Raw genomic sequence first — 25,208 nt, 5'->3', positions numbered from 1 at the left:
TAGTCTCTCTGTACGATCTTTCGACCTTGACATTTTCAAAGAGTTCAGGCCAGTGCCCCTGGGGAGCGTCCTTCAACCCGGCCGTACCTGGTGTTTCCTCACAGTTGGAACCAGGTGACGCACCTCTGGCAAGACCATGGCTGCCCGGGGACATCAGCGCGGGGCCTCCTGCGCTTGGTCTGCCCTTCCTGGGGATGTGGACTTTGACCAGGCAGTTTCCTCCCTGCAAGGTCAAGTCTTCCTCACGCCTCCCTCAAGGGAGATGCTCTGAGGCCGACGGGGAACCATCCTGTCCCTCTCCGTCCACCAGGGCAGCGCCACCCCCACCGGCGACCACCTGCCTCGGGGCCCGTGGGCGGCTGCAGGAGCCCACCCGCCCACCCGCCGCATCCCTTGTCTCCCGAGCTCCAAGTGTCCTCAGCACTTTGGAGGAGTGGTGGCCTCTCCCAGTGCTTTCCGATTTAGTGTCGTCAGGACTGGGAGGGTCACTGGCCACAAGCTTCCTGGGAGAAAACTCGTCAACCGCCTCTCGGAGATGTGTCTCCTCCCTCGTGTCCCTCATCCTGCGCTTGGAATGGGGTGGAGGTTGTGCCGTGACCGGCCGCGCGGCCAGCAGAGCCACTGCGCAGGGGACCCGCCCGTACGTCAGCCTGCTTCGTCCCAAATCTGAGACCCTTCCTCCCCGTTCGGCTCTAACTCAGCATCTCCTCCCAGGGGCACAGCCGTTCCACAAGGTTCCTCCGGCCGGCCGGGCCGCAAGCTCACCAGTCACCGTCCAGGCTCGTCTGTGGCTACAGAGCGCTCTCGCGTCTAATCTTTAACTCTGTAGTTGCCATTTCTCCTTGATGAGAGCTACGTCATCCTTCCTCTAAAAACAAAACAAAACGAAGACTCAAAAGCAAGAGTCCGTTCTCGGCGGCCGATCTGATTATTTTGCCTCACAGTGTTTCGTCGTCTTCTCTCGTTCCTGCGTTCTGTCCGGGTTCTCTCGACCTCGGCTTGCCGGCTGACGTCAGTCTCGTCCAGGACCGCAAGCCACGCAGCTGTGAGGGAAGGACACCCGCGTCCCTCCCCCGCCCTCCCGTGCTCTTCAATAGCCACAGGCCGTGGCGTGTTAAGTAGATTTTTCTTTAAACTTGTCTCTCCGTAAACTGGTAATTAGCTTCAAACGTAGATCGGAATCAGGGAAATCCAGTCTGTTGACTCCGGAATGTGTCCTCAAGTCCGCGTTTGCGGCCGCCCTGGGGATGTGGTCCGAAGCCCGGATCCTCTGGTCACAGAGCCTGGAGGCCATGCGGCCGTCCACTCGCAGCTTCACCCCAGTGCCTCGTCCGAGACGCAGGCCACACCTCTCCTGTCTCTGGGTGCGGGGACCTGGACACCTCCGGCCGTTGTTTTGATGACGTTCCTGACTTTGTGAGAGTTTCATAGACAATACATGTCTGGGTTTGCTTTGAATCCACTCCCAAGAAGCAGGCTTTTAGGAAGGGGCCCCGCCACTGGTTACATGCGTGGAGATGGGGCAGGGGAGAAGCCAGCCGGGGGGCTGCAGAACCGGGGGTGGGCCAGGTTCCAGTCTGCTCTTGTCCGGGGCAGGGGTCATGCTGCAGGAGACCCAGCAGAAAGTAGGAGGTGAGTCTGGAAGGACGGGCGCCCTCGGCAGTACAGAAGCCTCGAGGGGGACCCAGCCCTGCTGGGACGGGACGGAGGGTGCAGGGCTGTGGGGTGGGGAGTTTGAGCTGTGGTGGCATGAGAGGGGATGTGGAGGGCCAGGCCACTGCAGTGGGAGGGAGAGGCTGGGGGACTGCTGCCCTACCCAGGCTGTGAGGTGGGGAGGGGTCTCCTGCTGTCCTTCAGGAGAATGGCCTCCCACACCCGGGGCTGGTTCCAGAGCACATTCTGCGCCCCACCAGGGCCTGGGGTACTGTCAGTGTGAGACCCCACTGACACTTCTAATGGGGGCCCAGGAGCAGAGTCTCATGGATGAAGGGGGGCCCTCTGGGAAGAGGGAGAGCCTGGGCACCCAGCACGATGGGGTCCCCGCAGGCAAGGAGGGGACCGCAGCAGGGACCGCATCTAGGGCCAGAGCACGGGGCTCGGGGAGCGGGCAGTAGGGGGAGCTGATGTGACCCCAAACCGAGACGCCCAGGGGGGCTGCCACGTGAAAGCACTGCTGGGAAAGACCTCGGGCCACGGGGACCCACGGTCACGTGACCCGGCAAGCCCGCCCCCGGGTGCGACAGCCGGGAACCAGACACAGGTGTTCAAACAAGAGCTTGCACACACGTGTTCCCAGCACCACTCCTCACAAAGGGGGAGCCGGCCCCGGCGCTGGCCGACGGAGGAGCTTAATTAAACAACACGCCGGCGGGCCTCACGGCGGGGAGACGCGCGGCTGGAGACCAGGGACACGTTACAACCGCCGCACCACAGACAGAGCCCGTCCCCGAGGACACGCCCTGTGTGGACCCTCTCCCACCCGACGCCCAGACCACGCCGGTCCCCAGGGACGGACCCGGGATCTGGGGCTGCTGGGCTGCGGGGAGGGTGCTGGGGTCGCTCCCTGCTAACGGGCATAGGGTCACCCACGCGGTCGATGTGCACACGAGCACACACATATGCAGAGGTCACCCCCAAGGTCAAACGCCACGCTCCTGTCGGGCTCTGCCCCTCACCAGCGGGGTGCCCTGGGCCCAGCTTCCCACTCCCCCAGAACGACGCTGACGTGGGGCTTGGGGGGCTCCGAGAAGTGAGCCCCCATAATGCCCACACGTGTTTGGGGCCCACAGGCCATCAGGCTGACCACACCGTGGTGATGGAGAGTGACCCCCCCATGGCCACAGAGGCATGGTCCCCCATCAGCGCCCCTGTCCTCACACCTGACCCGGACCCCAGGCTGCACAAAGCCGCTCCGTGTCCCTCCGTGTTCCTCCACCCTGGGGCTTGCCTCCCCGGCCGCCGTGCATGGCTCTGCCCAAAGGCAGAGCATCCTGCTACAGGGGCCTTTCGTGGGGGCGCGTGCAGGAGCTCAGGCGGGCGCCCCGCCCCGCAGACGAGTCAGTGCCTCGGGCACACGGGGGGCTCCGCCAGCCCCGACGTCCGGCAGGTGCTCGTGGCAACCAGCCACTCTGGGACTGTCATCTGGTCGCTACAGCCCAGCCCACTCCAGTGCAGGGGGGCGCGGCCCACAGACGGGGTGATGGCGAGGGGGCTCCCGGTCAGCGGGTCGGGGGCTCAGATGTCCACCACGCCTGAGCAGAGAGCACGAGGTCCAGCCGCGGCCCTGCTCCCGGCGGGCTCTCGCGGGATCCCCGGGCCACCTGCCCCACCCGTCACGGCTCCTGCCCCGGGCGTCACCGGCAGGTTTGGAAAGGAGGAAGTCCAGTCCGGGCGCCAAGATGGTGAGGCTTTCCCCAGGCTTCCCGTGGGGCAAGGCCAAGCCCCTCCCCGTCATCCTGCCCTGGCCAGAGGGGCTCTCCGGGGGCACCTGCTGGGGGACGGTCACCTTGGAAAACTGGTCCCTTGGCCCTCCTGGCTCGGAGAGGAGGCACCCACGGGCCCCAGACAGGCCAAGAGCGACTCCAGGCCACACATGCTGGCCGGTTCCAGCCACGCAGGATGACTGACCATCTGTCCCGCACCGGGCACTGTGCCACCACTAGGGGTGCAATTCCAGACCCCATGGGAGATGGCCCTGCCCTCCCGGGGCCCCAGCACAGACCCCTCCCCAGCCCGGGCCCCTGGAAAGGGCTGTGAGCTCAGCCGGCCACTTGCCATGGCATCTCCAGGGCCTCACAGCACGACACCTGCATTCCTGCTCAGGGTTCATTCCTGCTCAGGGTTCGTCCCTGCTACGGCCCCCAGGGCAGGAACTCCGGCAGCCCCCTGCCTTCTGAGCCCTTGGTACCCACCCCCAGCCCCAATTCTCTTCCCAGTTTGGTGGTTTGTTCCTGCCCGAGTTCTGGAAAACAATGACAGGACTGCCCTGGCCTGGCCCCAACATGGGGCTCTCCTTGTCCTGGGCCAGTGGCTCCTCAGCACCATGTGGAACACCTGGAGGTGGCGCGGGGGGTCAGCGTATACGTGGGAGACTCCTGAGGCAAACCGAGGGGTGGACCCTGCTCTGCCTGGAAGGTGCTCTCCACCGGGGACCAAGACTGGGCACAGGGACAGGAGGGTCTTCCTGCAAGGGACACAGATGCCTTTCGGGTCACCCCCCCCCCATCCACCCGCCCCCCCCCGAGAACCCTCTCTCCATGGCCATGGGCACCCTGGGCTGTCAGGGGAGCACAGGGTCAAGTCTTGGCCCAGAGCTATGAGTCCGGCCGCCTCATGGCGGCCCTGGGAAGGTCAGGGCGTCCTCCCAATGCCCTTGAGGACAGCATGGAATGGTTCTGCCGAAAGTGATCACACGGGCTCCGCTAACTAGCCGGGGATGTGGCCGGATGGGCTCGGTCTCCTGCGTTCGCCCAGAAATGAAGCGGCCTGGGAAAGGGCGTGGCCCAGTGCTCCTGGCAGGAGGGAGCCCGAGCTGGGTCCCCACACCCGCTCCGCTGCCCCCCGCCATGCTCACATCACAGGGGACGCAAAACCCCCGGCAGGACACCCTCCCCTCCCAGCCCCACCGCCTGCCCCTTAAACGCACCTGAGGGCAGGGGAGCGGAGGAAGCCCTCCTGGCAAACCGTGCTCGGACGTTCGGGAACCCCCATAAACGAGGCTCGAGCCACATCACACCTGGCCGGAAAGGGTCCGTCCCAGGCCTAACGCTGATCCCGAAACCACACAAGCTCTAGAAAAAGCACGAAGGGCTGCAGGCCTCGGGCTCGTCAGGGACGGCCCAGGCGCCCCCGGAAGCCACCTTGCCTCCTCCGCCAGGCGGGGAAGGAATGAGAGGCCGCAGCCTGCCAGGCCTCTACGGGGCGTGCAGGCGGCAGACGACTCGTGCGCAGGACGGAACGGGCTCCTGGAGCCGCCAGCAAGAAAGCAGACCGGCTGTGTGGCCAGCGAGGACAGGCCACAACAGCCCCGCAGACCCAGACCCGGGACGGCGCGCCACATGGTCACCAGGGAGCGCGAACCCAGCCGCGAGGCAGCACCCCTGCACCCCCGCCGGGTCGGCCGGACGCGAGAGCCACGAGCCGGGCGTGGCCGAGGACACGCTGGGAGCCGAAGCTGACGTGCAGCGGTGGACGGTGTGGGGGGACAGCGGGCAGCCCCGAACCCCACCCCCATCCCGACCGCACCTGCCACAAGGCCAGCCCTGCCACGTGCCCGTGCCACGACATGGCCCCGTGTGTCCAGCCCCTGACCTGGGCCCCACACGGATGTCCTTCAGCGGGTGAACAGGTCCCCTGAGCGGGGTGCAGAGGCCCACACGGGCGTGCACGCACCGTGGCCTGTAGGAAGCCCAGGACGTGGTGCAGGGACGTGGTGCGGGGCCGTGGTGCGGGGCCGGAGAGCACCCCCCGTGTGCTTCCACAGACAGAAAGTTCTCCCACAGCAAACTGGCCCCCAGAGCCAGGAGCCGGTGGTGGCCTCCCGGGGGCGGGGGCTGCGGGCAGGGCGGAGGGTGTGTTTGGGGGGTGGAGGGGCTCGCCTCGCTGATGGTGGTCTCTCAGGGTCCGCACCTGCCCGCACGGACCCCCGCGACCCCTGAGAGCGTGGCGAGGAGCCGAGGCAGGCGGAGCCGTCACCAGATCAAGCTGCCCGGAAGAAAGGGCACGCGGAGAAGGGTCCACGCTCGAGGAAAGTGGCAGAGCAGAGGGGAAGTGGCCGTTCCTGTCCCCGCAGGGTCCTGAGCCTGGCCTCCCCTCCCCCCACACCCTGACAGCCTCGCAAGGGCTCTGGGAGCCGTGTCCAAGGGCCATTTCCTGAGGTGGTATCTGCCTTCCCATGGTTCCTCAGCTGACTCTCCCCGCCACACCACATCCTCCGTGAGAGCCCGGTCGGGCCACGGCACCAGATCCCCCACCCTGTCCGCGCCAATGCAGGCGGAGGGTGGGAGGGGGCAGAGCAGACCCACAGCCAGCCCTGAACTCTTCGGGGGACCCACCCTCCGCTGGACGCTGTGATGCCACGAGGGGCGCCCACAGCTCACCCACCCCCAGGAGCTACTCCCCTCCCACTCCCCCGAGGAGACACATTCCCCAGGCCCGCTGACCGTCCCACCCTGGCTGTCAGCCACCACGTGGTCCCTCAGCTCAGGTCGCCTCCTGCCCACATCTCAAGCCCTGCCTCCCCGAGGAGCCCTGCACAAGCACCCCCACAGCCTGGGGAGGCCCCGGCCACGACTAGGCCTTGCTCAGTACAGTGAGCAGGGCCCGGTCCTGGCAGAGGAGGCACAGGCCGGTGCCCGGGCGGGCCAGCAGTGAGCAGTGCGGGACCCAAGTGACCCTACCACCTGTGGCCTGCCCAGTGCAGGTGGCGAGGGACCCATGGACCTTCGGGCCTTGCAGGCCATAGAGCCTGAGCTCAGCAGGCCCCCTGGGACGTGGCCTCAGCCTGGCAGACTGGTGGCAGAAGGCATGGGCAAGCTGTGGCGTCTGCGTTGGCACGAGGGCAAAGGGCCAGGACAGGACGCACAGGGTGTTGGGATGAGTCCACGAGGGTCCCCGCCTGCTGAGTGCTCCTGGACCCGGCCCAGTCGCTCGGTGTGAACAGCAGGCTGGCCCCGTATCACACCGAGCTGCGGGCACCGAGCATCGATGGTGATGGGGGCTGAGGCCCAGTGGGCAGGGCCGGCTGCACGCGCCTGTCCTCGGCTGAGTTAGGCCCCGTATCACACCGAGCTGCGGGCACCGAGCAGCGATGGTGATGGGGGCTGAGGCCCAGTGGGCAGGGCCGGCTGCACGCGCCTGTCCTCGGCTGAGTTAGGCCCCGTATCACACCGAGCTGCGGGCACCGAGCAGCGATGGTGATGGGGGCTGAGGCCCAGTGGGCAGGGCCGGCTGCACGCAACCTATCTGGGAAGCCAGCGGGGGGCAGGAGCTGGAGCCCCAGTCCCACCGCAGGGCTGGGGTCACCTGCGGCTTCACCGTGGGTCCGCAGACCGGGCCCATGGCCATGGGCATCATCTCTGTATGCCCCAGGGGTGTGCAGGAACCACACAGCCTGCAGTCAGCGGGCCCCCACAGGCCCGAGCACCTGAGCGGCCGCGTCTCCGCCCAGCAGCACCAAGGGCCCCTCCTGGGTTTGCTGTACCCCCAGAAGTCACTAACCCCGCAGGACCTCGGGGAAGCCAGGGGAACAGGCCACCGGCTCAGCTGGCTGTAGATGGGCCCATCCTCCCCGTGGAGCACAGCCTTCCTCCCAGCGGGGCCTGCCGCGCCCAGCAGGGCCAGCCCGGGGCTTCCCCAGCCAGCTGCTCTCGGGGCCCACGTGTGCTCACCTTCCAACTACCCCCCAACACCAACTCCAGGAGCCGGCCTCTGAGCCCCACACTCTGTCCCCCAGGGGACAGTGGGCAAAGTCCGGAAATGGTTTTGCTGCCATGACTTGGAGACAGATGCGAGTGGCATGTGACGGGCACCGAGGCCAGGGGCGCCACTGATACCTGCAGTGCCCAGCACCACCCACCCCCCACCCACAGCCCAGTCCAGACCAACAGCAGAGCGCGGAGCTGGAGGAGCCCTGCCCGTTCACAAAACCAGGAGAGGAGGAAGCCCTTTCCCCATACCCAGCTAGCAGGAGCCCCGGGCAACACTGACCCGCATTCCCACAGCCCAGCTTGGGGGACACCTGACATGAGCACGGTCCCCAGAGGGCATTCTGGCTCCCAGGGGCCCCCACTGTCCCAGGCAAGGCTGACGCCACAGGCCAGCCCCCGCCCCCGCAAGGCCATGTAGAAATCCGTGATGCCGTCCTGACTCGCACTGTGGGACCAGCTGAGCAGGGAGATGCAGCTGCCGCCCCGGGAACACCGGCCAGCCCCGGCACCCTCTGCGGACCGTGGCTCCCGGACCGGCGGGGAAGACCGCCAGTGCTGTTTCCTCCACGCCTCTCAGCCTGTGACCCCTCCACCTGCAAGTGGGAACCCCACTGGGGACTTTCCTGTGGGGAGGGGCCAGGCCTGGGGGCACTGGGGGCCTCCCCACCGACCAGCACCCGATCCAGGCAGCGGGAGTCCCCCTCTCAGGCTATAGGCTGAGTCTCCTTAACAAGCACGGTCACTCTCCTGCCTTGCAGACCACACAACCTGCACAGGAGCCTCAGGAAAGTCTATCACCCGATCCCGGGGGCAGGGAGATGGCCGGTCTCAGCCCGCTATAGAAGGGAGCAGTCCCTCCTCTCCCTACACCTGCCCCCACCCCTTGCGGCCGCCACCCCAGGGAGGGCAGCTGAGATAGTCACCAGCTCCCCCAAGGACGGCTCGGGTTACCAGCCGGGCAGGTGCCACCAGGAACCATCCCAATCCAGAACTGCCTAGTAGGGCTTGGCCCCTGCCACAGCGTGCCAGGCTGCCGATGACCTTCCCAGCTCCCAGGAGGCACAGCTGGTGAGCAGCTGGGCTGGGCTGTCCTTCCCATGGACAGCCCCGGCTCCGGGCCTGACGGCATGCTGGCCTAAGCCATGGAGTTAGCATCGGGGGACATGCTGCTGTCTGTCCCCGCAGTGACCCCCTTCAAAAGCCTCTCTCCAGTCCAGAAGCCACTGGCCAGGAAGGTCCCTGCAGGACCACAGCAGTGAGACAGCTCATGGAGCCCACCGGAACCCTACGACCCTGATTCCATGGCCCTGCCCTGCCCCCCGGGCAGCCTGGGCCAGTATCCCCAGTAGCCGGCCAAGGACTTGCCCAGAGTGTCCCTGGGGACATCCAGGTTTGGGGAGAGAGGCTCTCCCTGGGCCTGGGGAGGGAGTCTAGTCCAGCCACCAGCAGGCCCATAGCCTACTACCCTGGGACTGTTCATCTAGCACCCATGGGGGAGCAGGACCAGAGTGAGGGGGGCACAGGCTGAGGTGCTGCCCCCAGAGGTTAGGAAGCACCGGACAGAGGCTTGTGATGGGTCCAACGCCAGCCTGGCCCACCAGCTGTGACACTGAGCAAGTGTCTGTGTCCCCACAGGGCCCTGACCCCACTTCAGTGACCTGCCAACCCAGCCTGTGTTGGGATGCCTCGGCCCTGGTGGGCACAATGCCCCCCAACTCCGACTCCCCAACTGGCCTGACCATGGACAAGTCAGCAGTCTCCAGCCACGTGGCTGGACACGGGGCAGCCTCCCGCCATCACGGTGTCCTGCCCTGGGCCTCCCTCCTGGACAGGTGACCAGGCTCCCAGGCCTGTCCCAGAGGGGAGGGCCGTAGCACCAGCTGTGAGCCTGCCATCTGCCCTCCTTCCCTCCCCCCATGGAGCTGGCTCGCTTCACCTCTGGACAAACCCCCCCCAGGCAGGCGTCTACCTCCCATAATGAGCGCACTCGTCGGCGGTCAGCCAGACAGTCCTTCCACCCAGCAGGAAGCCCTGCAGGTCACTGTAGACCTGGGCCACCCCCTCCATGGAAGCCCCGCAGGTCACTGTAGACCTGGGCCACCCCCTCCATGGGCCACGTGCTCATGGCCCCATGAGAGAGGTGGGGGTCCCCTACACAGCAGCCCAGCCCGCCCCACGCTGTTCCCCCCCCCAGCCTCCCCCAGGACCCAGGGCGCCTGGGGCCTGACCTGCAGGCCATGCTCCATGCCCACTGGGTGCGCGGCCCCATGTCCCCCCGGCTCTGCGGCTTTTGAGCCCCCCCCAGGAAAGGCAGGAAGCAGGGGGCCCAGGAAACTCTCGGGGGTCTTCCAGCTCCCTACTTATTCTGCCTCCTGGTTTTTACAAACGACCAATATTTTCAAAGTGGAAAATTCATTTAAGCCAAAGTTTAAAAAATTTCAACCCAGAACCCACCGTGGGGGTGGCGACGAGGAAACCGTCTTGATCTACTTCAGGCCCCTCCCCCACTCGCACAGCCACGCGTCGTGGTGGGCCCTGCGGCCGGAAGGCTCCCCTCTCCCACGGGGGTCAAGCCCAGTCCGTGCTCTACTTGTCCCAAGGTGTCCGGACCCTGTGCTGCCCAGACCCGGGCTGCCAGGGGCCACCGCCTGCCGCAGAGACGGGGCCCCTGGTCCTGGCCCACGTTTAGTGAACCGAACCCAGTGCCCAACACAGAGCCCCGGGACAAGGAGCGCTTTGGGGGCTGGTTCCCATGCTCCCCGGGATAGGTTTGCAAGCGTTCCCTGGGGAGGTGGCCTCCCGGGGGGATAGGGGCCTTGCAGTCCCTGGGTGGAAGCTGGGGATCCACTGACCCCCTCCCAGGCAGCGCTCTGGGGTCTCGGGATGCAGGGAGGCCTCTGCGCAGGCATCTGAGTCTTGGAAATCTGGGTTCAGAGCTCCCCAAGTGTCAGAGCTGCCCAGCATGGGGGGGGGGGGGCGGGAGCAGGCGGGGACAGAGACTGCCACCCCACACCCCGCCCCGGCCCAGAGGAGGCTGTAAAGGCCTGTGGAAGCTCTGGGTGACTGGCAGAGGCTTGATAAGAGCAGGGAGGCGGGGCTCCTACCCCTGGGACCAGGCCAACTGGCCCAGGAGCCCCCAGCCTGCCCATCCCCCTTCATGCCAAGGGCAGACAGAACATTCCAGGGCTGCCCGGGAGGAGCTGTGTCTCTGCAGAGCTGCGCACCAGGACCTCGAACAGGCCCTGACCCAGGGGAAACAGGCACAGAGAGCAGCCTCACCCCCGGGGGCCTGAGGGGTCCTGAAAGGCCTCCCATCTCACCCCCTGCCCAGTGAGCTCAGGATGGGCCTCTAGGGACACAGGGAAGCCACCTGGCCACCCAAGGGCACAGGGCAGGGAGGAGCCGGGAGCCAAGCGGTAGGTCAGGACTCCCCACTCAGATCACGTGCCAACCGGGGCCTCCCACGCTATTCCCCACAGCTCCCAAGGACCCCCTGCCCTCTGTTCTCCCATGCACAACCCCCTCCCCACTCAGCAGCTGGAGAGAGGCTCAGACCAGGTCAGGACCCTCACTCTTAGGACCCTGTGTGGCCCCTGGCCATACTGGGCAGAAACCTGACCCCTGGCCGGGCCTTGGTATCCCCCCACCGTGGGGCACATGGCAGGAGAGCAGAGAGCCCTCAGGATGGTCCTGGGCTGGCTCACCGCTGGAAACGGGGGACCCTCGGGGTGTCTGCTGGGGCTGTGACAGTGGCCGCCCCGATCAGAGCTGAAAGTGCCCATGGTGTTGAAAGGCAGTATGTTCTAGAAACTGAGGCCTTTGCCAGGAGCCCCAGGGCAGATGCAAGGTTCAGGATGAGGCCCATCACGAGGCGGCAAGTCCAGAGCCAGCACCAGAGACCACAGCCCAGCTCTGGCCCCAGAGGCCACGCACACTCATGCCCCAGGCCACGAGCTGGCTTCCTACGGCTCCCACAGCAACGTCCACTGAGACGGCCACTGGCCCCAGAGTCACGGAGGGGCTGTACGGAGCTGGTCTCCCAAAACAGAGGACAGCCTGTCACCTTCCGAGTCCCAGGCTTTGGCTGAGTTGGCCCAGCACGGCCAACAGAGCATCAGTCCAGCACAACCACAGCGCCCGCCGGATGCCGGCACACCTGTCTGCCTGTTTGTACGTCTGTCTGTCCACACATCCATGCGTCCGCCTGTCTGTCCATCTCTCCACTTACCCACCAGTCTACTAGCTCGAATCTGGCCGCCTCTCCATCCGCCGTTCATCAATCCACCACTTGCTCCCCTCCCGTCGGCCAGGGCCCCAGCTCCTCGCGGCTGCACAGGCACAGGAGCGCGCCCCTCCCCTGCTCGCCCCGCAGCAGCCCTGGCCTCACAGGCCTGGGAGAGCCACGGGCAGTGGTGCTGGAGCACTGGAAGGTCAGGTAGGAGCCCGGCGGGTCAGAAACCCCAAGGGGGGCCGGTCCCAGGCACCACCACGGAGAGGGACACCGCAGGGGTGTGAAAAGCAGTTGGACGGACCCACGCACCCACGCTTGCCACGTGCTGGTCTCGTGCCCCCGCCGTTCCAGGTACAGGGGACGTTGGGGACAAAAGGACAGCGGCTCAGCCTCTTGAGCTGCCGTCGGAGCATTTCGGCTGCTGGTCTGTGCCTGGCGTCGAACCGCGCCAGCGCACCACAGTCTGACAGCACCCACGTTCCGACGGTGCTGTGACACAAGCCCATTTAGGCACTGCCCCTCCCCCCAAGCCCACATGCAGAGTCACACGAGCAGGTGCCCTGCCCACCGGGGACGGTGGCGAGGCGCACGGGGAGCTCACATGGTGACCCGCGCCCCACGCCCAGGGCATGAGTGCCAAACACGTGCCCCCAGACTAACCCCGTCTGGAAAACTCTACAACCTGTTGAGAAGGAAAGTCGTAAGCGCTGCTGAAATGCGTTGTGGCCTGCGCGGAGAGAAGGCACGCGTGTGCACCCACACTCCTGGCGCCGGGAGTGGCCAGGGGTCCCAGGGACCCGGGGAAGGAGGGAGGGCACTGCGTGTCATCCGGGACCCCTCAATGCCTCGAGACATGTTCCCAGCAGGACATAGGTCAGGCATTGAGGGCGAGGTCCAAGCTGGACAGCTCAAAAGCCAGGAGTCAGGACAGGAAGTCAGGATAGGTAGCCTTTTAGAGACACACATGGCCATGGCCTCCCGTGGCCCTCCGATGAGCCCAGCCAGCTCAGTCTGTGTTCACAACCCTCCAAGCCCCCCACCCCCAGCTCACCCGCCCAGACCCCAAACGCCACCCCGGCACCCCAGCACCTCCCCGCCGGGTCTGCCTCCACCCTCTCCCCAGCCCCCATCTCCAGGAGGCCTGCTCTGACTCCGTGCTGCCCCGTGCCTCCTGCGTCCCCAGGCCTGGGCGACCCCTAGGCACCGCACGTGAGCCCCTGACCTCACATCAGCAGGCACCGCGCTGCCACTAAGGAAGGCCACGGAGTCCCCACCATGGCCCCCGAGGAAGCCTGTCTCCCCCGCTTACAGCTGAGGGGCCGCGGGTGAACCCAGACCTCCTGCTGTGGGGCCCCCATCCCAGGGAAGGGAGGGAGCCTCTCACGAAAGGGTCCCCCACGGGGCTGGCACACCAGGAAGAGGCGGGGACAGGACAGGAGGAGGCCGGCAACGCTCAGCTGGAAAAGGAGGCCAGGCTGACTCGGGCCCGGCTGGGGTCCCGCGTCACAGGTGGTCCCTGCAAGGTCCTCACAGACCCTCAGTCTGAATTCCCGTTCCCCTTGCTCTTCCTCCTGCCCTTCTGTTGTTGGTGGACATCGATCGGGCCTTTTTCCTCCAGAGGGTCCCCCGGCTGGGACCAGGGGCGCCCTGCAGCGTCCTCCTGCGTGCTCCTCGGCCCCGGTGACCAGGCCCCCGCTTCCACCCTGGCAAGCAGGCACGCTGGGTGGCTGGAGAGGTCGCCGGCCACCACGATGCTTAGCGCTGGACCCAGGACCTCACCAGGCCCCTGGTCGCCTGCCCAGGCAGCAGGTGGAGTCCGGAAGAAGAGGCGCAACCTCACCTGCTATTCGGTTTCCCTGAGTCACACGGGGAAAGCCGGGGTTGACCCTTTCCTCGCCGGGGCCCAAAATAAAGCGTCTCCAAAGGGGATTGCCGGTGGTGCCCCTGACGTCAGGACGGGCTCCGGGATTCACAGTGCCTTTCAGTCCACCGCAGTCGTCGCTCCCGAGCTGTCTGGTCCTCGTGGCAGGGGACACGCACCTTCAAGCTGTCACCAAAGCCTGGGGACGTGGCCCCAGCGGGCATTGGTAACCGTCCTACTTTCTAGGGCGACGGGACCCGCCCACGCCTCTCGGGCCCCAGGCCAGGATGCAGCCACATTGCTAGAGTGGATGGGAGCTCAGGGAAAACGGCCCAGAGAGGCCATGTCTGCCAGCTGGGGGCTCGTGCTCTGGCTGGTCCCCACTCTCTGGCCCTTTCCAGCCCGCAGGAAAACAATTTTCAAATAAAGTCACAAGAAGCACCTCCTGATGACTTCTCTTTCTACCACAGCCGAGAGGGCACGAGCGTGACCTCCTCTGACTCACGTTGGCTTTTTCTTCCCAGGCCAAAAATCTAGGCCATCAAGGACACGGCCACTGTCGCTCACAGGCCTGCACCCCGAGATCCGGCACAAAGGCCTCGAACAATGAGACAAGGGCCACCACGGCCGTGCTGGGACCGCTGACCATCACGTGGTTTCAAAGTCAGCCCTGAGTGACGAGGGACGCCCCGAGCCACCTGGGTTCCGTCATGCCCCCCCACCCCAGAGGTCACCTTTGCTGACGTTGTGGGCTGCCCCTCCCCCCGCCCGCCTCTACTGTCCCAGCAAAGAGCGAGCAGGTGCGGGTCCCTGCCTCTTCCTGTCCTAGACGAGTAGTGGCTGGTCAGATCCCACCCGCCGGGGTTTTTCACTTAAAACAGCATTCCGGTGACCACGCTGTAAAAGCACGCGGGGTCCCATGCGCCTCCGTCACGTCCACACACGGCTCCGCACGCAGCGGCCCCCGCACAGGGACCTGACTCGTCCCCGTCTCTCCTGCCGGCAGAAGGACCGCTCTAACCCGCAGCCTGGGACACGCGTGGTGCCGTCTGCTCTCTTTTGTGTGATGTTTCGGTTTTTGTTTTTGGGGGATTTTTTGGCCAATATTTTCGAGATAAGCTGCAGGATGTGGGGCTGCTGGGGGGTGGTCTGGGCACGCAATGCCCCTTCCGCTCAGATGCTAGCATCCCGCAGACCGTCCCGCCAGAGGAGCACGGGCTCCTCGGCCTTGCCAGCCGCCCGCGCCGGGGTCTGTGCTCGGCTGGGGGGGCCCTGCCGGTCCCTGTGCCGGCGTCTTCCCGCTCCAGGACCACGGGGAGCTGTGCTCGCGCCCCGTGCTCACCTGCTGGGGCTCCGTGGGCTTCTGCGCCCTCAGAAGCCCAGCCCCGTCACGCAGATGACCCTCCGCGAGAACACGCCATCTCCGTCCTGGCTTTTTTCTCTTGCTCTTTGCTCTCTCCGCGGGGGCCTGGGGCACGCCGGCGTTGTTTCTCGCACAAACGTCTGTACCCATGTATTCACGCGCCTGGCTTTGGGGTCCCGGAGGAGCCCCCAGAGTCCACCTGCTGAGCAGTGGGAGGGTCCAGCGGGCTCCTCCTCCGGCCTGTGCTCACCCGGCACTGCGGACTGGAGCTCCCGCTCGGCGCTCCCGGCCAGGACGTCGGGAAGCTGAGTCTGTACGTGGGGGTTTATCCTGTCCCATCGCTTCCCTGCCTGTGACCGGCCAGCCCCACACGGTTTTAACTAGCCGGGTTTAGATTTCACAACATTCTGGGCTGCCCTAGCCAAAAACGCAGATGTGGCTTTTATAAGAGACCCAACGGACGCGTCACTGGACAGGAGGCCAAACCACAGGGCCCATCAAGGTCAAATGTTCACGGCACATGGCTCCCTGGGCACCACCTGAAACTCTCCTGGGCTCCCCCGGCAACCCCTTCTGCCATGTGGGGGGCACTTCTGGGAAGCAGTGGCCTGTCCCCTGGTTTGGGGCTCCCCCTGCTCCCCTGCCCAGCCGGGTAGGTGAGAAGTAGCCAGCAGGTAAAGGAAGCAGACCCCGCGGGACCGGGTGGGCCGGGTGGTCTCTGTTCAAAAAAGCAACCCAGGGCTGAAGGGAGCTGGGGGTGTGGGGAGGGGGTCTCTGTCCAGCTGGCCCGGCCTTAGTTCCTGTCTTCTCACTCCGGGTAGGCCTTCTCTGCATGGCACGTGGCCACCAAGTCAGCAGGAAGGTGCAGAGGAGCCCCCGTCCTGAGAACGTTGTGGAAAGGAGCCGGGAGGGGGCCCAGCCCTGGGGCACCGGAGGGTGGGGGAGCCCACAGCCCCAGCCTCCCAGGGGCCCGGCCCCCGATGGCAGAGCGTGGCCGTCAGTGCTCTGCAGAGGGGCAGAGGGAGCTCTGTGGACTGGAGGTGAGGGCCGGCGGAGCGGGGTGCCTGTGGGCACGATGCCAGGAGCGGGACCGCCGCCTCACTTGACATCAGCGTCACACCCTCCAGGCAGAAGAGGGGCTGCTGGAGCCAAGTGGCCAGACCTCAGTTTCCCCAGCAGCAAGTGGCTGAAGAAAGGGGAACAGGGACCGGGTCCAGAGTCCTAGGTCGGGGGGGGGCGGGGGGGGCTCTCCCACCTGGGCCTGGTTCAGAGAGTTCCACTCACCCCCTCTCTGGCTGCCCAGAGCCCTCCATGGACAGCAGCATCGCCGTCCCTGGGGCCACACGGTGGTCCTTCCATAGGGACCCAGCCTGTGGAAAGGCACAGGCTCCTGCTCGGGACGCACTGCCCTGTGCTCACACCTGCACAGGTGGGCAGCGGTGGGAGGGTTTCCACCGCCCTCGCCCCCGGCCCCTCTCACCCCCGGCCTCAGGCACTGCGCCCACCACCAGACAGCACGCTGCTGTGGACATGGAGACGTCCCCAAGGAACGTGCTCTGCAGAGCACCCCCACACCCTCTCCAACCCCCCGGAGCCGGCAGGACTCTCCTCCTTCCCGAGCACACCCTTCTCCCAAGCTCAGGAATGCGCTGGATAAAAATACCCACTGACAGAGATCGCCAGGCCTGGCCAGTGTCTGGGCTTGGAGCTGCCAGGCAGCAGGCTAACCGCCACAGCCCAGGCTGGAGGGGGCCTGGGCTTCCGAGGCTGGGTGCCAGAGGGGACCCTGCCTTGAGTGCCTGTCCTGCCGGCTGCCAGGCGGGGAAGACCGAGACAGCCCCCGGGGGCCCTGCCCATCCGCCCGGCCCTTCTGCCGTCCAAGAGCAGCTGAGCCATCGGGGGTCTCAGCTCTGGGGCGGGGCACCGGGGAAACTAGGCAAGGCTCCACCTGGGGCAGTTCAGGAAGGTTTCCTGGAGGAGAAGCCTGTGGTTCTGGACAGCGCGGCTTTAAGGCAGAGGCCGGAGCAGCCAGACGGAAGGCCTGTGAAGGCCGGACTCCCCCCACGAGGGAGTGGTCCTGCGACCCGGAGGGCCCATTCACCGGCCACAGCAGTGCCTCCAGGCTGGGCCTTGCCCGGGTGCTTGCTCCCTCCTGCCCAGCGGCTCCTCCCATCTCCTTCCAAGATAAACGGGTCAGCACAACCTCCGGCCACTAAAGGGGGCCTCAGCAGGCCTACCTGGATTCCAGCCCGGCTGGAGGAGGGAAGCTCAGGCTTCTGAGTCAGACGGCCTTGAGCACACACAGCTGTGTGGCCTTGGGCCCGTCACCTCCCCTCTCGGAGCCCCCAAGGTTTGCACATGGCACCACTCATCCCCCTCCCCTTGCATGGGGTAGGGGGTAAAGGGAGCCCGACCCCTGTGCCCCAGCACCTTCACCCCAGCCACTGCCCATGAGAGCCCTGAGAAGGGGCCCCGTGTCACCCAGGCTGGGCACCAAAAGACAGACCGTCCCAGAGCCCAGGTCCCATCACAGGCGCACGTGAGGATGGGCTCGGGTCCCCCAGCCCCCACACCTGAGGCCAATCCAGACCACCCTGCCCTCCGGGACATTTGGGGCTGCTCACAGCACCTGGGAGGCCTCAGGAGAGAAACTAGTGGCCCTCGCTGCCCCCCAGGAGGGATGGACGGTCGCCCCATGCTCTCGGGACCAGAGCCTCCTCCACGCTCTGCCCCTCGCCACCAGACCCTTCCGTGCAGAGAACGGAGCCACCCACACCTGGCCCACCGCGCCACAACCAGATCCACGGGGTCACAGTTCAGAGGGTGTGGACAGTACAGTCCTCTGCGTCCCCGCCTCCAGCCACGGGGGCCGGGAGCACAGGGACTTCCAGAAACTTCTGTGTGGCCCAGGGCCCACACAATGTGCACCCCCCACCGGCTTTTCCTGGACCTGCCACACTCCCAGGGCAGACTGCTGTGCTTGGACGCCTGCTCCCACTTCACAGGAGCCAGACCTGTGCTGGCTCCATCCCTCCAGAGAACAGGGGCCACACCAGCCGAAAGCTGGTTTCAAACTCAAGCCTGAGAAGGGCCACAGGGCTCACCACATTCCCAGCCAGGGACCCCGGCAGGAGTGGCCACTCAAGCACGGGACACGTGCATCCCCACCTCTCTGAAGGGAGCTGGTGGACGGGGACCCTCAGGCTGGGGACTCGCCCACACCGGCCTGCAAGGAGCACCCCCAGGCACAAGGGCTGGGAACCCCCACTCACGCCGGCAAAGACATCCAGCCCCGGGGGAGCGCCCTTGGAGTTGGCTCCCGCAGGGGGGTTCTGGGCGCCCGACTCCCTGGGAGGCAGGGACACCAGGCGTGCTAGACGGGAGGGAGACCCTGGGGGATGCGGCGCTCCAGGCCCCTCGCTGCTTTGCTAGACGTGGCCTGTTTCCAGCCCGGAGCTGCTCACCGTTCCCAAGACCGGACATGGCAGGATCCGCTGCTCCTGTGTCCGTGACAAGCAGGCTCCTGGGCCCTGGGGCAGCCCTGCCAGGTAGAGAGGTGCAGGGGCTTCCTGAGGTGGCCATAACAAAGCCCCACAGACGCTCACTGTCCCCCTGTCCCGGAGGCTGAAGCCCGGGATGCAGGCGCGGGGGCCGGCGGGTCCCCCCAACCCCTCTCTCCTCCTGTGTGGACGGCCATGCTCTCCCTGGGTCCTCATGGGGTCGTCCCTCTGTGGGTCTCTATCCCCTCTTCTCATAAGGACCCCGGTCCCACGGCGTTGGGCCACCCCGGTGACTCCATTTTGATCCCGGCTTCCGAGGCCATCCTCTAAAGGCAGCCCCGTTGTAGGTCCCATGGCTCGGGGCTTTGCCATAACAGTTTCAACACGAACACAGCCCCTATGATCGCGAGAGCACACCCCACCACCTGCAGCACACACGACAACCCCCGGTGGCCAGGCCCTGAGACCTCCGTGTCCCCGTCCCCCCTAGTCACCAGCAGGTCACCCCGTGGGCACAGAGCAGCAACTGGGACACCTCCCATCTCAGTTCCCTAGGACGGCCCCCAAGGCTTGGCCCCAGCCCCCACGACAGCCCGCTGCAGGGTACGGCCCCACTGAGGTGGGACTGTGAGTGCCGAGGAGTCCCTCTGTCCCTGAGGCACCCCCACCATGGCAGGCAAAGCCCAGCAGGAGCCACTGACTTGGGGCCAGGCACAGGGAAATGTCCTTTCCCACCTGAGCAAGCCTGCCGGAAGGGGCTACCTGCCCGTCCAGCCTGCCACGGAGGAGGGGGGTGCACACCCAGAGAGCTGGGGAACATGGCAGGGCTGCCCAGCCACGGGCTGTGCTCAGACACGAAGCCCCATCCCCCGTCCACACTCTCTGCACCGCCTGGTCAGCCCACAGCCCGCACCAGGTGGCCTCCTGGCCCAGACCCTGGCTTGTGCTCAGGGCTCCTGCTGATCCAGACTCTAAACTCTCCCACCCCGAGACCATCCCTCTCCTCCCGCCACCTTCCTCGTGGCCTCGAGGTCTCCCCCTTCCCGGGCTGGTGACATACGGGAGGCCTGTGATCCCCCAAGTAAGCCAGGCCGTGACCAGAGGACCAGGCCCCAGAGAAGGTGACACAGGAAGAGGCACCAAAAGGAACTCCAAGCTTCACCAGGAACCGGGGCAGAGGGACAGGGCAGAGGAGGCTCGAAGGGGACGGTGGGAAGAGACCGGATGGCCGTCCTCCTCTGCACTGCGCTTGCCACGCAGCCCACCAAACCACGGGCGGACCTCCGGCACGTCAGCGACTAATGCTCACTCGCTGTGAGGTGCGGCCAAAGCCACCCGGGGGCCTCAGAACAGCCGGGCCGGGTGACAGGAGGCCGCGGCCAGGAGCGCCCAGTGGAGCTCGAGGGCTGGGGCGCTCTCCTCTCCCCCCAGGTCCTCCCTCAAGCCTCTCAGTGGCACTTGATCTCCAAGCCCCAGGACGGCCAGAGCGGGTGCTGCCCGTGGAGGCCGTGCTGCACCTGCCGGGGTGGGAGCACCGGAGACGCAGGAGAGCCGAGTGTCTGAGCAGCCACCGAGGCAGGAGGCCGGGTCCAGTCTGCGTGGGTGGGAGGATGAGGTTCTGCATGGGCCACCAGGCCGCTGCGGAGAGCTGGGGGGAGGGGAGCAGGCGGAGGCAGGAGAGAAGGTGGGGCTTCCAGCAGCTCCTGGAACTGGAAGCCTCTCCCCAGTCAGGGGAAGGACAGGGAGCCCTGAGGGTCTGCAGAGGAAGGGGGTGCCCAGACCAGGGTCAGGGTGTGGAGGTTGCTACGGGAATCCGGCTTCCTCCTTGGTCTGGGCCTCTCCCTGACAGCCGGCTCCACCGAGACCCATTACGGGGAGACCAGACCCCACACCCCCAGCTACATACACTGGGAGTCGCCTCACGGTGGGGACACAAAGGGTCCTGGGAGGTTGGGGGCCGGAGGGCAGGAAACCCGAGCGGACCGGGGCGTAGAGTCGTGCCCCCTGACCCCAGCAGCCGGGCAGGCCAGGCGCACACAGGAAAGGCTGCTCTCCTGGCGGCTGGTGGGGGCAGGGGTTCCCCGAAGAGGAGGGGGACAGGATATCCTGGCTCGCTTCCCCAGCAGGGAGAGCGTGCCCAGGCTTGCAGGGCCCAGTGGGACAATGGCTCCCACATCCACCCACCTGCCCAGCCCTTCAAGGCCAAGGGCACGACGCTGGCCAGCCACAGAAACAATCCTGTCCCTTTCATGGAGTGACTCCGCAAGGACGTGGCCTTCTCTCACACCATCTCAGACACTTAGAGCCACAGGAGGGCCAGAGTGGCTGCCGGCCACCCTGGGCCCTGGCCACTCAGCCACAGGCCACCGCTTTGACCCCAGCTCCAAGGTGGGGTCCCCTCCAAAGACTGGTCAATCCAGGGCCTGCTGACCTCCTAGACACATGGGGGGGGCAGTCACCTTCCCAGGCCCCAGCTAAGCCACATGCCCTGCCTGGCCAGGATCCCCTCCAGCCCCCAGCCCACGTCAGGGGAGCTGCAGCGGCTGTCCACTCCCCAGGGCCGCAGCATACCTCCCACGGGGCAGGGCCCAGAGCAGGAAATGACTGACCCAAGGTCACACGGCCACTCCAGGAGCATTCCTTCCTGGCTCGCCCCCGCGGGGAAGATGCTCGGCCACTATCTCCAGGAGCCACCCCTGCCGGCCATCTCCTAGAGAGGCCGGGCAAAGGCAACTCTGCTGAGCAAACTTCCGAGAGCTGAACAATCGGAATCAGGAAGAAAACACGAGTGTAAGCAGAGACTTCCTCTGGGGTGCGGCGAGCCCTCTTCCTCCACACGGCACCACCGCGGCCAGGGAGCCCAGGCGGCGGGCACCCGCAGACCTGCACCCCTGGGACGCAAACCAGTGGGGCTTCAGGCTGCCCCTCGCCCTGGCAGCTGGGGAGGCACCGCGACACCTCCTGGCGGCCCTCCAGGCATGCCCCCTGCCTGCGCCCGGCGCTGGCCCCTCAGCAGGGTCTTCTCCGGGACCCAGCTGTGGAGCCCATCCCACCCCTGGGCTTCTCAGGAGAGGGCCGGGAGGGAAGCAGCCCGTGTGAGCAGCGGCACCCACAAGGCTGACATCGGCTGGACTTTGACACAGCTGGTGTCTGACTCGTGGGATGCCTTGGGGTCCGTGCATGCAGACCCTGCCCCACGCCCTGAGACAAGCCACTGCTGCAGCCATGGGCAGGGCCGTGCCCTCCCCCAGATCAGCCGCAGTCATGGGGCACGCACGCTCTGACACTGTGGCAGGTGGGGGCTGGGGTGGGGAGGAGGCTTCAAGACTTGGGCCCATCCATGACTCCAGGGACACAGTCCCCGAGACCTGCCTTCCTGCTGCGAAAGCCTTCTCCTTTGCACAGAGGGAGCACCCCTGATCCTACCTACGCTTACAGAGAAGCCAAAGCGTGAGGCTGAGGCTGCCCCCTCCCCGCCCTGCCTCACCTGCCCAAGACCATGCTCCAGGCCAGCCGGAGCCTGTCCCCCACCACACCCCTGGGGCCCCAGTAGCGGCCGCCGGCAAGAGGTAAAAGGGTCCTGAACCCCTGCCCTCCGCCTTCCCAGCTATCTCCCAGCCACTGGCTGGCCAAGGCAGCAGGAACGAGCACCTGTTACCACCAACAGGAAACCAGAGGGAGCCCCCCAGTCCTCATGATGCGTGGGGGGATGGCCAAGTGCGGGCTCCCAGGCCAGAGGCTGGCGCTGTACCAAGAGGCTGAGGGCTGGGCAGCCAGGAAGTGGAACCACAGAAAGGCAGGGGAGGGCTCCAGGCAGGCAGCAAAGAGGGTGGCCCCAAGGAGGTGACTTCCTTGTACCCCCCGCCCGAGGAATGGAGTGGCCTGCCCTGCCCCACGCAGGCATGCGCGGCAGGCATCAGAGCCACCTGGGTGACAGAGCCCAGGTGCACCCTCTGGGACACAGCTGCCGCCCATTGAGGGCTGGAAACGTGGGCCCAATCCCGCCCCCTCCAGCCTCCTCTGCTTCAGGATCCTCGTCCAGGCCGTGGGGGGGGGGGTGGGGAGAGGCCTTCCCCGCAGCCACAGGGACCCCTCAGGGGACAGGGCTCAGCCTGCCACCCTGTGGGGCAGCCCTGCACCCGCTGGCCCGGGAGACGCCCCACACGTGGCCTCCCTTGAGCGGGGACAAGTTGCTGCCACAAACAGGAGCCTCGGACCCTCCCCTCCTGGAGGTTCCTGAGTCCTGGGCACCCGCCGACCCTGAGAAGTTCTCTCCTTTGCACCCAAGGGCAAGCTCCCAGGCACGCGTCCTTTCCCAGGAGGATTAACACCTGGACCGTCCTTCCTGGGAGGAGTGCGGCCAACTTCTGGGCTGGGCAGCCTCCCCCCACATGCCCGGGCAGAGCCAGCGGGAAGCCCCCCTGCCCCGGAGTCGGACCCACACCGCCCTGGACTTCACAGGACGGGCTCCTCAGAGTCGCTGTTTCTCCCATTAAACTCTTCCTCCCCCCGGCAGCTCCCAGTCGCAGCGGGCGCGGTCCCCGCAGCAGCAGGTGGCACGAGACAGGCCCGCCCCCCGCGCCCCTTGCGGCCCGCGGAGGCCCCCGGGCGCGGGCGGCGGCGGTACTCACACAGCGAAGTGGTAGACGAAGCACTTCCAGCCGGTGGGGCGCTCGAGGAAGTTGTAGACGCGGCCCTGGATGTGGGTGCGCGCGAGCAGCGGGCGGCGCGCGCTGTAGATGGAGACGCGCGGGTCGAGGCTCACCGGCGGGCGCGCCGCAAGGTCGGCGGGCGGGGACGCGGCGAGGGGCGCGGGCCCGGGGGCGCCGGGGGGCGCGATGGGTGCGTAGAGCGCGCCGCCCGCCGGGCCGCCCTCCGCCAGCTCCAGCGAGAAGGGACACTTCTTAGCCAGGCCCGAGCTGCCCCGCCGGGAGCCGGGCAGGCGGCCGCAGCCCCAGCGCTCCTTGTCGGGCCTGGGCGGGGAGGAGGCGGCGGCCATGGCCAGGCAGGGCGCGCGGGGGGCCGGCGGGCGGCGGCGCGGGGAGCTGCGGCGAGGGGCGGGCGCCGGGGGCCCAGTGCGGGAGGCCGCTTCTGCCGGCCGGGCCGCGGGGGGCCGCTGCCCGCCCTGCCCGGGCGTGGGGGCGGGGCCGGAGGGGGCGGAGGCCACGGGCGGGTCCCCGGGGATGGCGGCCCCGCCCCTGGCCAGACGCCCCGCCCGGACCAACCGGCGCTCCCGGGCGCCCCAGCCCGCGCCCCGGGCCGTTCTCCCGCTTGGCCGCCGGGTCCCGCCCGGTCTGCGCCCACCTGCTCCTCCCGCCTTTCCGCACTCACTTGCTCCTCCCGCTCGGTCCCGCGCTCCTCTGCTCCGCCCCACTTGCGCCCACGTGCGCGCCCCGCCCCCACGCCCACCTGCTAGCCCGGTGCGGAGCGCCCCGCTGAGCTGGGGAGGAAGGCCGGGGCGCAGGTGCAGCGACTGCTAAGCGCCGGGTCAGGGCAAAGAGCTGGAGAGGGCACCGGCACCACTTCACCGGAGGGAGGCTGGGGTTAATGAGAGAAAGGGGGGGCACCCTAGGGCACGCGCGGACTCACCGTCTTGACACTCGCAGTGCGGCGGGTGAGCTCCTCCAACACCCTGAGCAACCCCCTTCCCTGTGCCCGCCCATTCACCCTGTGGGTGGAGAAAAATGCAGTCGGGTCGGTGCCCACTGGGGGCCATCAGACAGGAGGCAAGCCTGGGTCACTGTCGGTCAGGGACAGCCATTGGGAGCCCTGCCCATGGGGGATGTGGGGCCCACTGGAGACAGCCCGTCAGCGGTGTGGGCAGGGCCTGACCGCGGGGCAGGTCACGGCAAGGCATTTTCAAGGACCTAGGGATGGGCAGAATGGGTGTTTTGTCCTCCTGATGCTCCGCCCTGGCTTTGCCATGGCACCCCATGGATTTCCCTGGAAGCCAGGGGTGAGGGGTTTAGAGGCAGGATGGGGTCCGGTGTGTGAGGTCCTCCACCCTGCCTTGGGCCATCGCTGGGCAGGCAATTGGTTCCCTGCATTTTGGAGTGTGGGAGTGAAGGATGGGGGAGGGGGACGGGGGAAAAAGGCCTCTCTGGGGACGTTGCCCAGGGAAGAGGGGTCACCGCAGGACTTTCATGTAAGGGACCGGAACGTACCAGACACTTCCCCGGCCTTCTTGAGCACCCAGGCTGATTGATTTCACGTACCCGCGCCCCCCACCAGCAGAAAACCAGGTCTTGCTGGTGGCTAGGGTCTGACGACCCCCCACGACCAGCCGTTTGTGTTCTCAGACAAATGAGTGACTCGGGTCCCAGCCTGTGCCCGGCACTCCCGAGACTGCAGGGCCACGGAGGCTAGGGAAGCTCCCTGAGGAGTACAAACCCGGTCAGGCAGCCAGGGGAGGTGGAGAGTCTGCCTCCGCAGAGCCCCAGGGGACAGGCTGGGGCATACAGCGGGCATTCAGTCGGCGCTTTCTGAATGCATGCACGTGGGAGCGAGTGCTGTCCACACGGCCACTTTGCCCTCCAAAGGAGGACGACGATCTTCTACTGGGTGGTGTTGGAACAAGTGCAGAGCCATGGAGGAAGGAGAGAAAAAAAGTATGCTCGGACCCACCTCACCCGGGCCACGAAGAGCAGGTTTCAGAAGGATCAGAGGCTTAGATATAAAAGTCGAGCTGGGGTCACGTGGGCTCTGTAAGCAGGTCCGGGGAATTCCGCAACCACCTGTAGGCAGGGAAAACGCGTCCAACGGCGCTTGAAGCCCAGACAATAGCTGGAATTAGCAAAGTCGGAAAGACCAATGAGCAGCGGGCAAG

General features: G+C 66.7%; 1 protein-coding gene across 1 annotated transcript in view; it reads right to left on the bottom strand.

The window, feature by feature from the left end:
• LOC111149772 (potassium voltage-gated channel subfamily Q member 1) overlaps positions 1-23,381 on the bottom strand; it is a 307,874-nt gene extending 284,493 nt beyond the window's left edge. The window contains exon 1 of the mRNA XM_022507038.1: positions 23,014-23,381. Coding sequence (XP_022362746.1) covers positions 23,014-23,381 — 368 coding nt within the window. The remainder of the gene's footprint in view (positions 1-23,013) is intronic.
• Between the last annotated feature and the right edge of the window lie 1,827 nt (positions 23,382-25,208).

Source organism: Enhydra lutris, unplaced genomic scaffold, assembly GCF_002288905.1.
Source record: "Enhydra lutris kenyoni isolate GAN:26980312 unplaced genomic scaffold, ASM228890v2 scaffoldscaffold22, whole genome shotgun sequence".
In the NCBI taxonomy this organism is placed as follows: Eukaryota; Metazoa; Chordata; class Mammalia; order Carnivora; family Mustelidae; genus Enhydra; species Enhydra lutris.
Note: the sequence above shows the minus strand (reverse complement) of the source record. Positions and strands in the feature narration are given on the sequence as shown.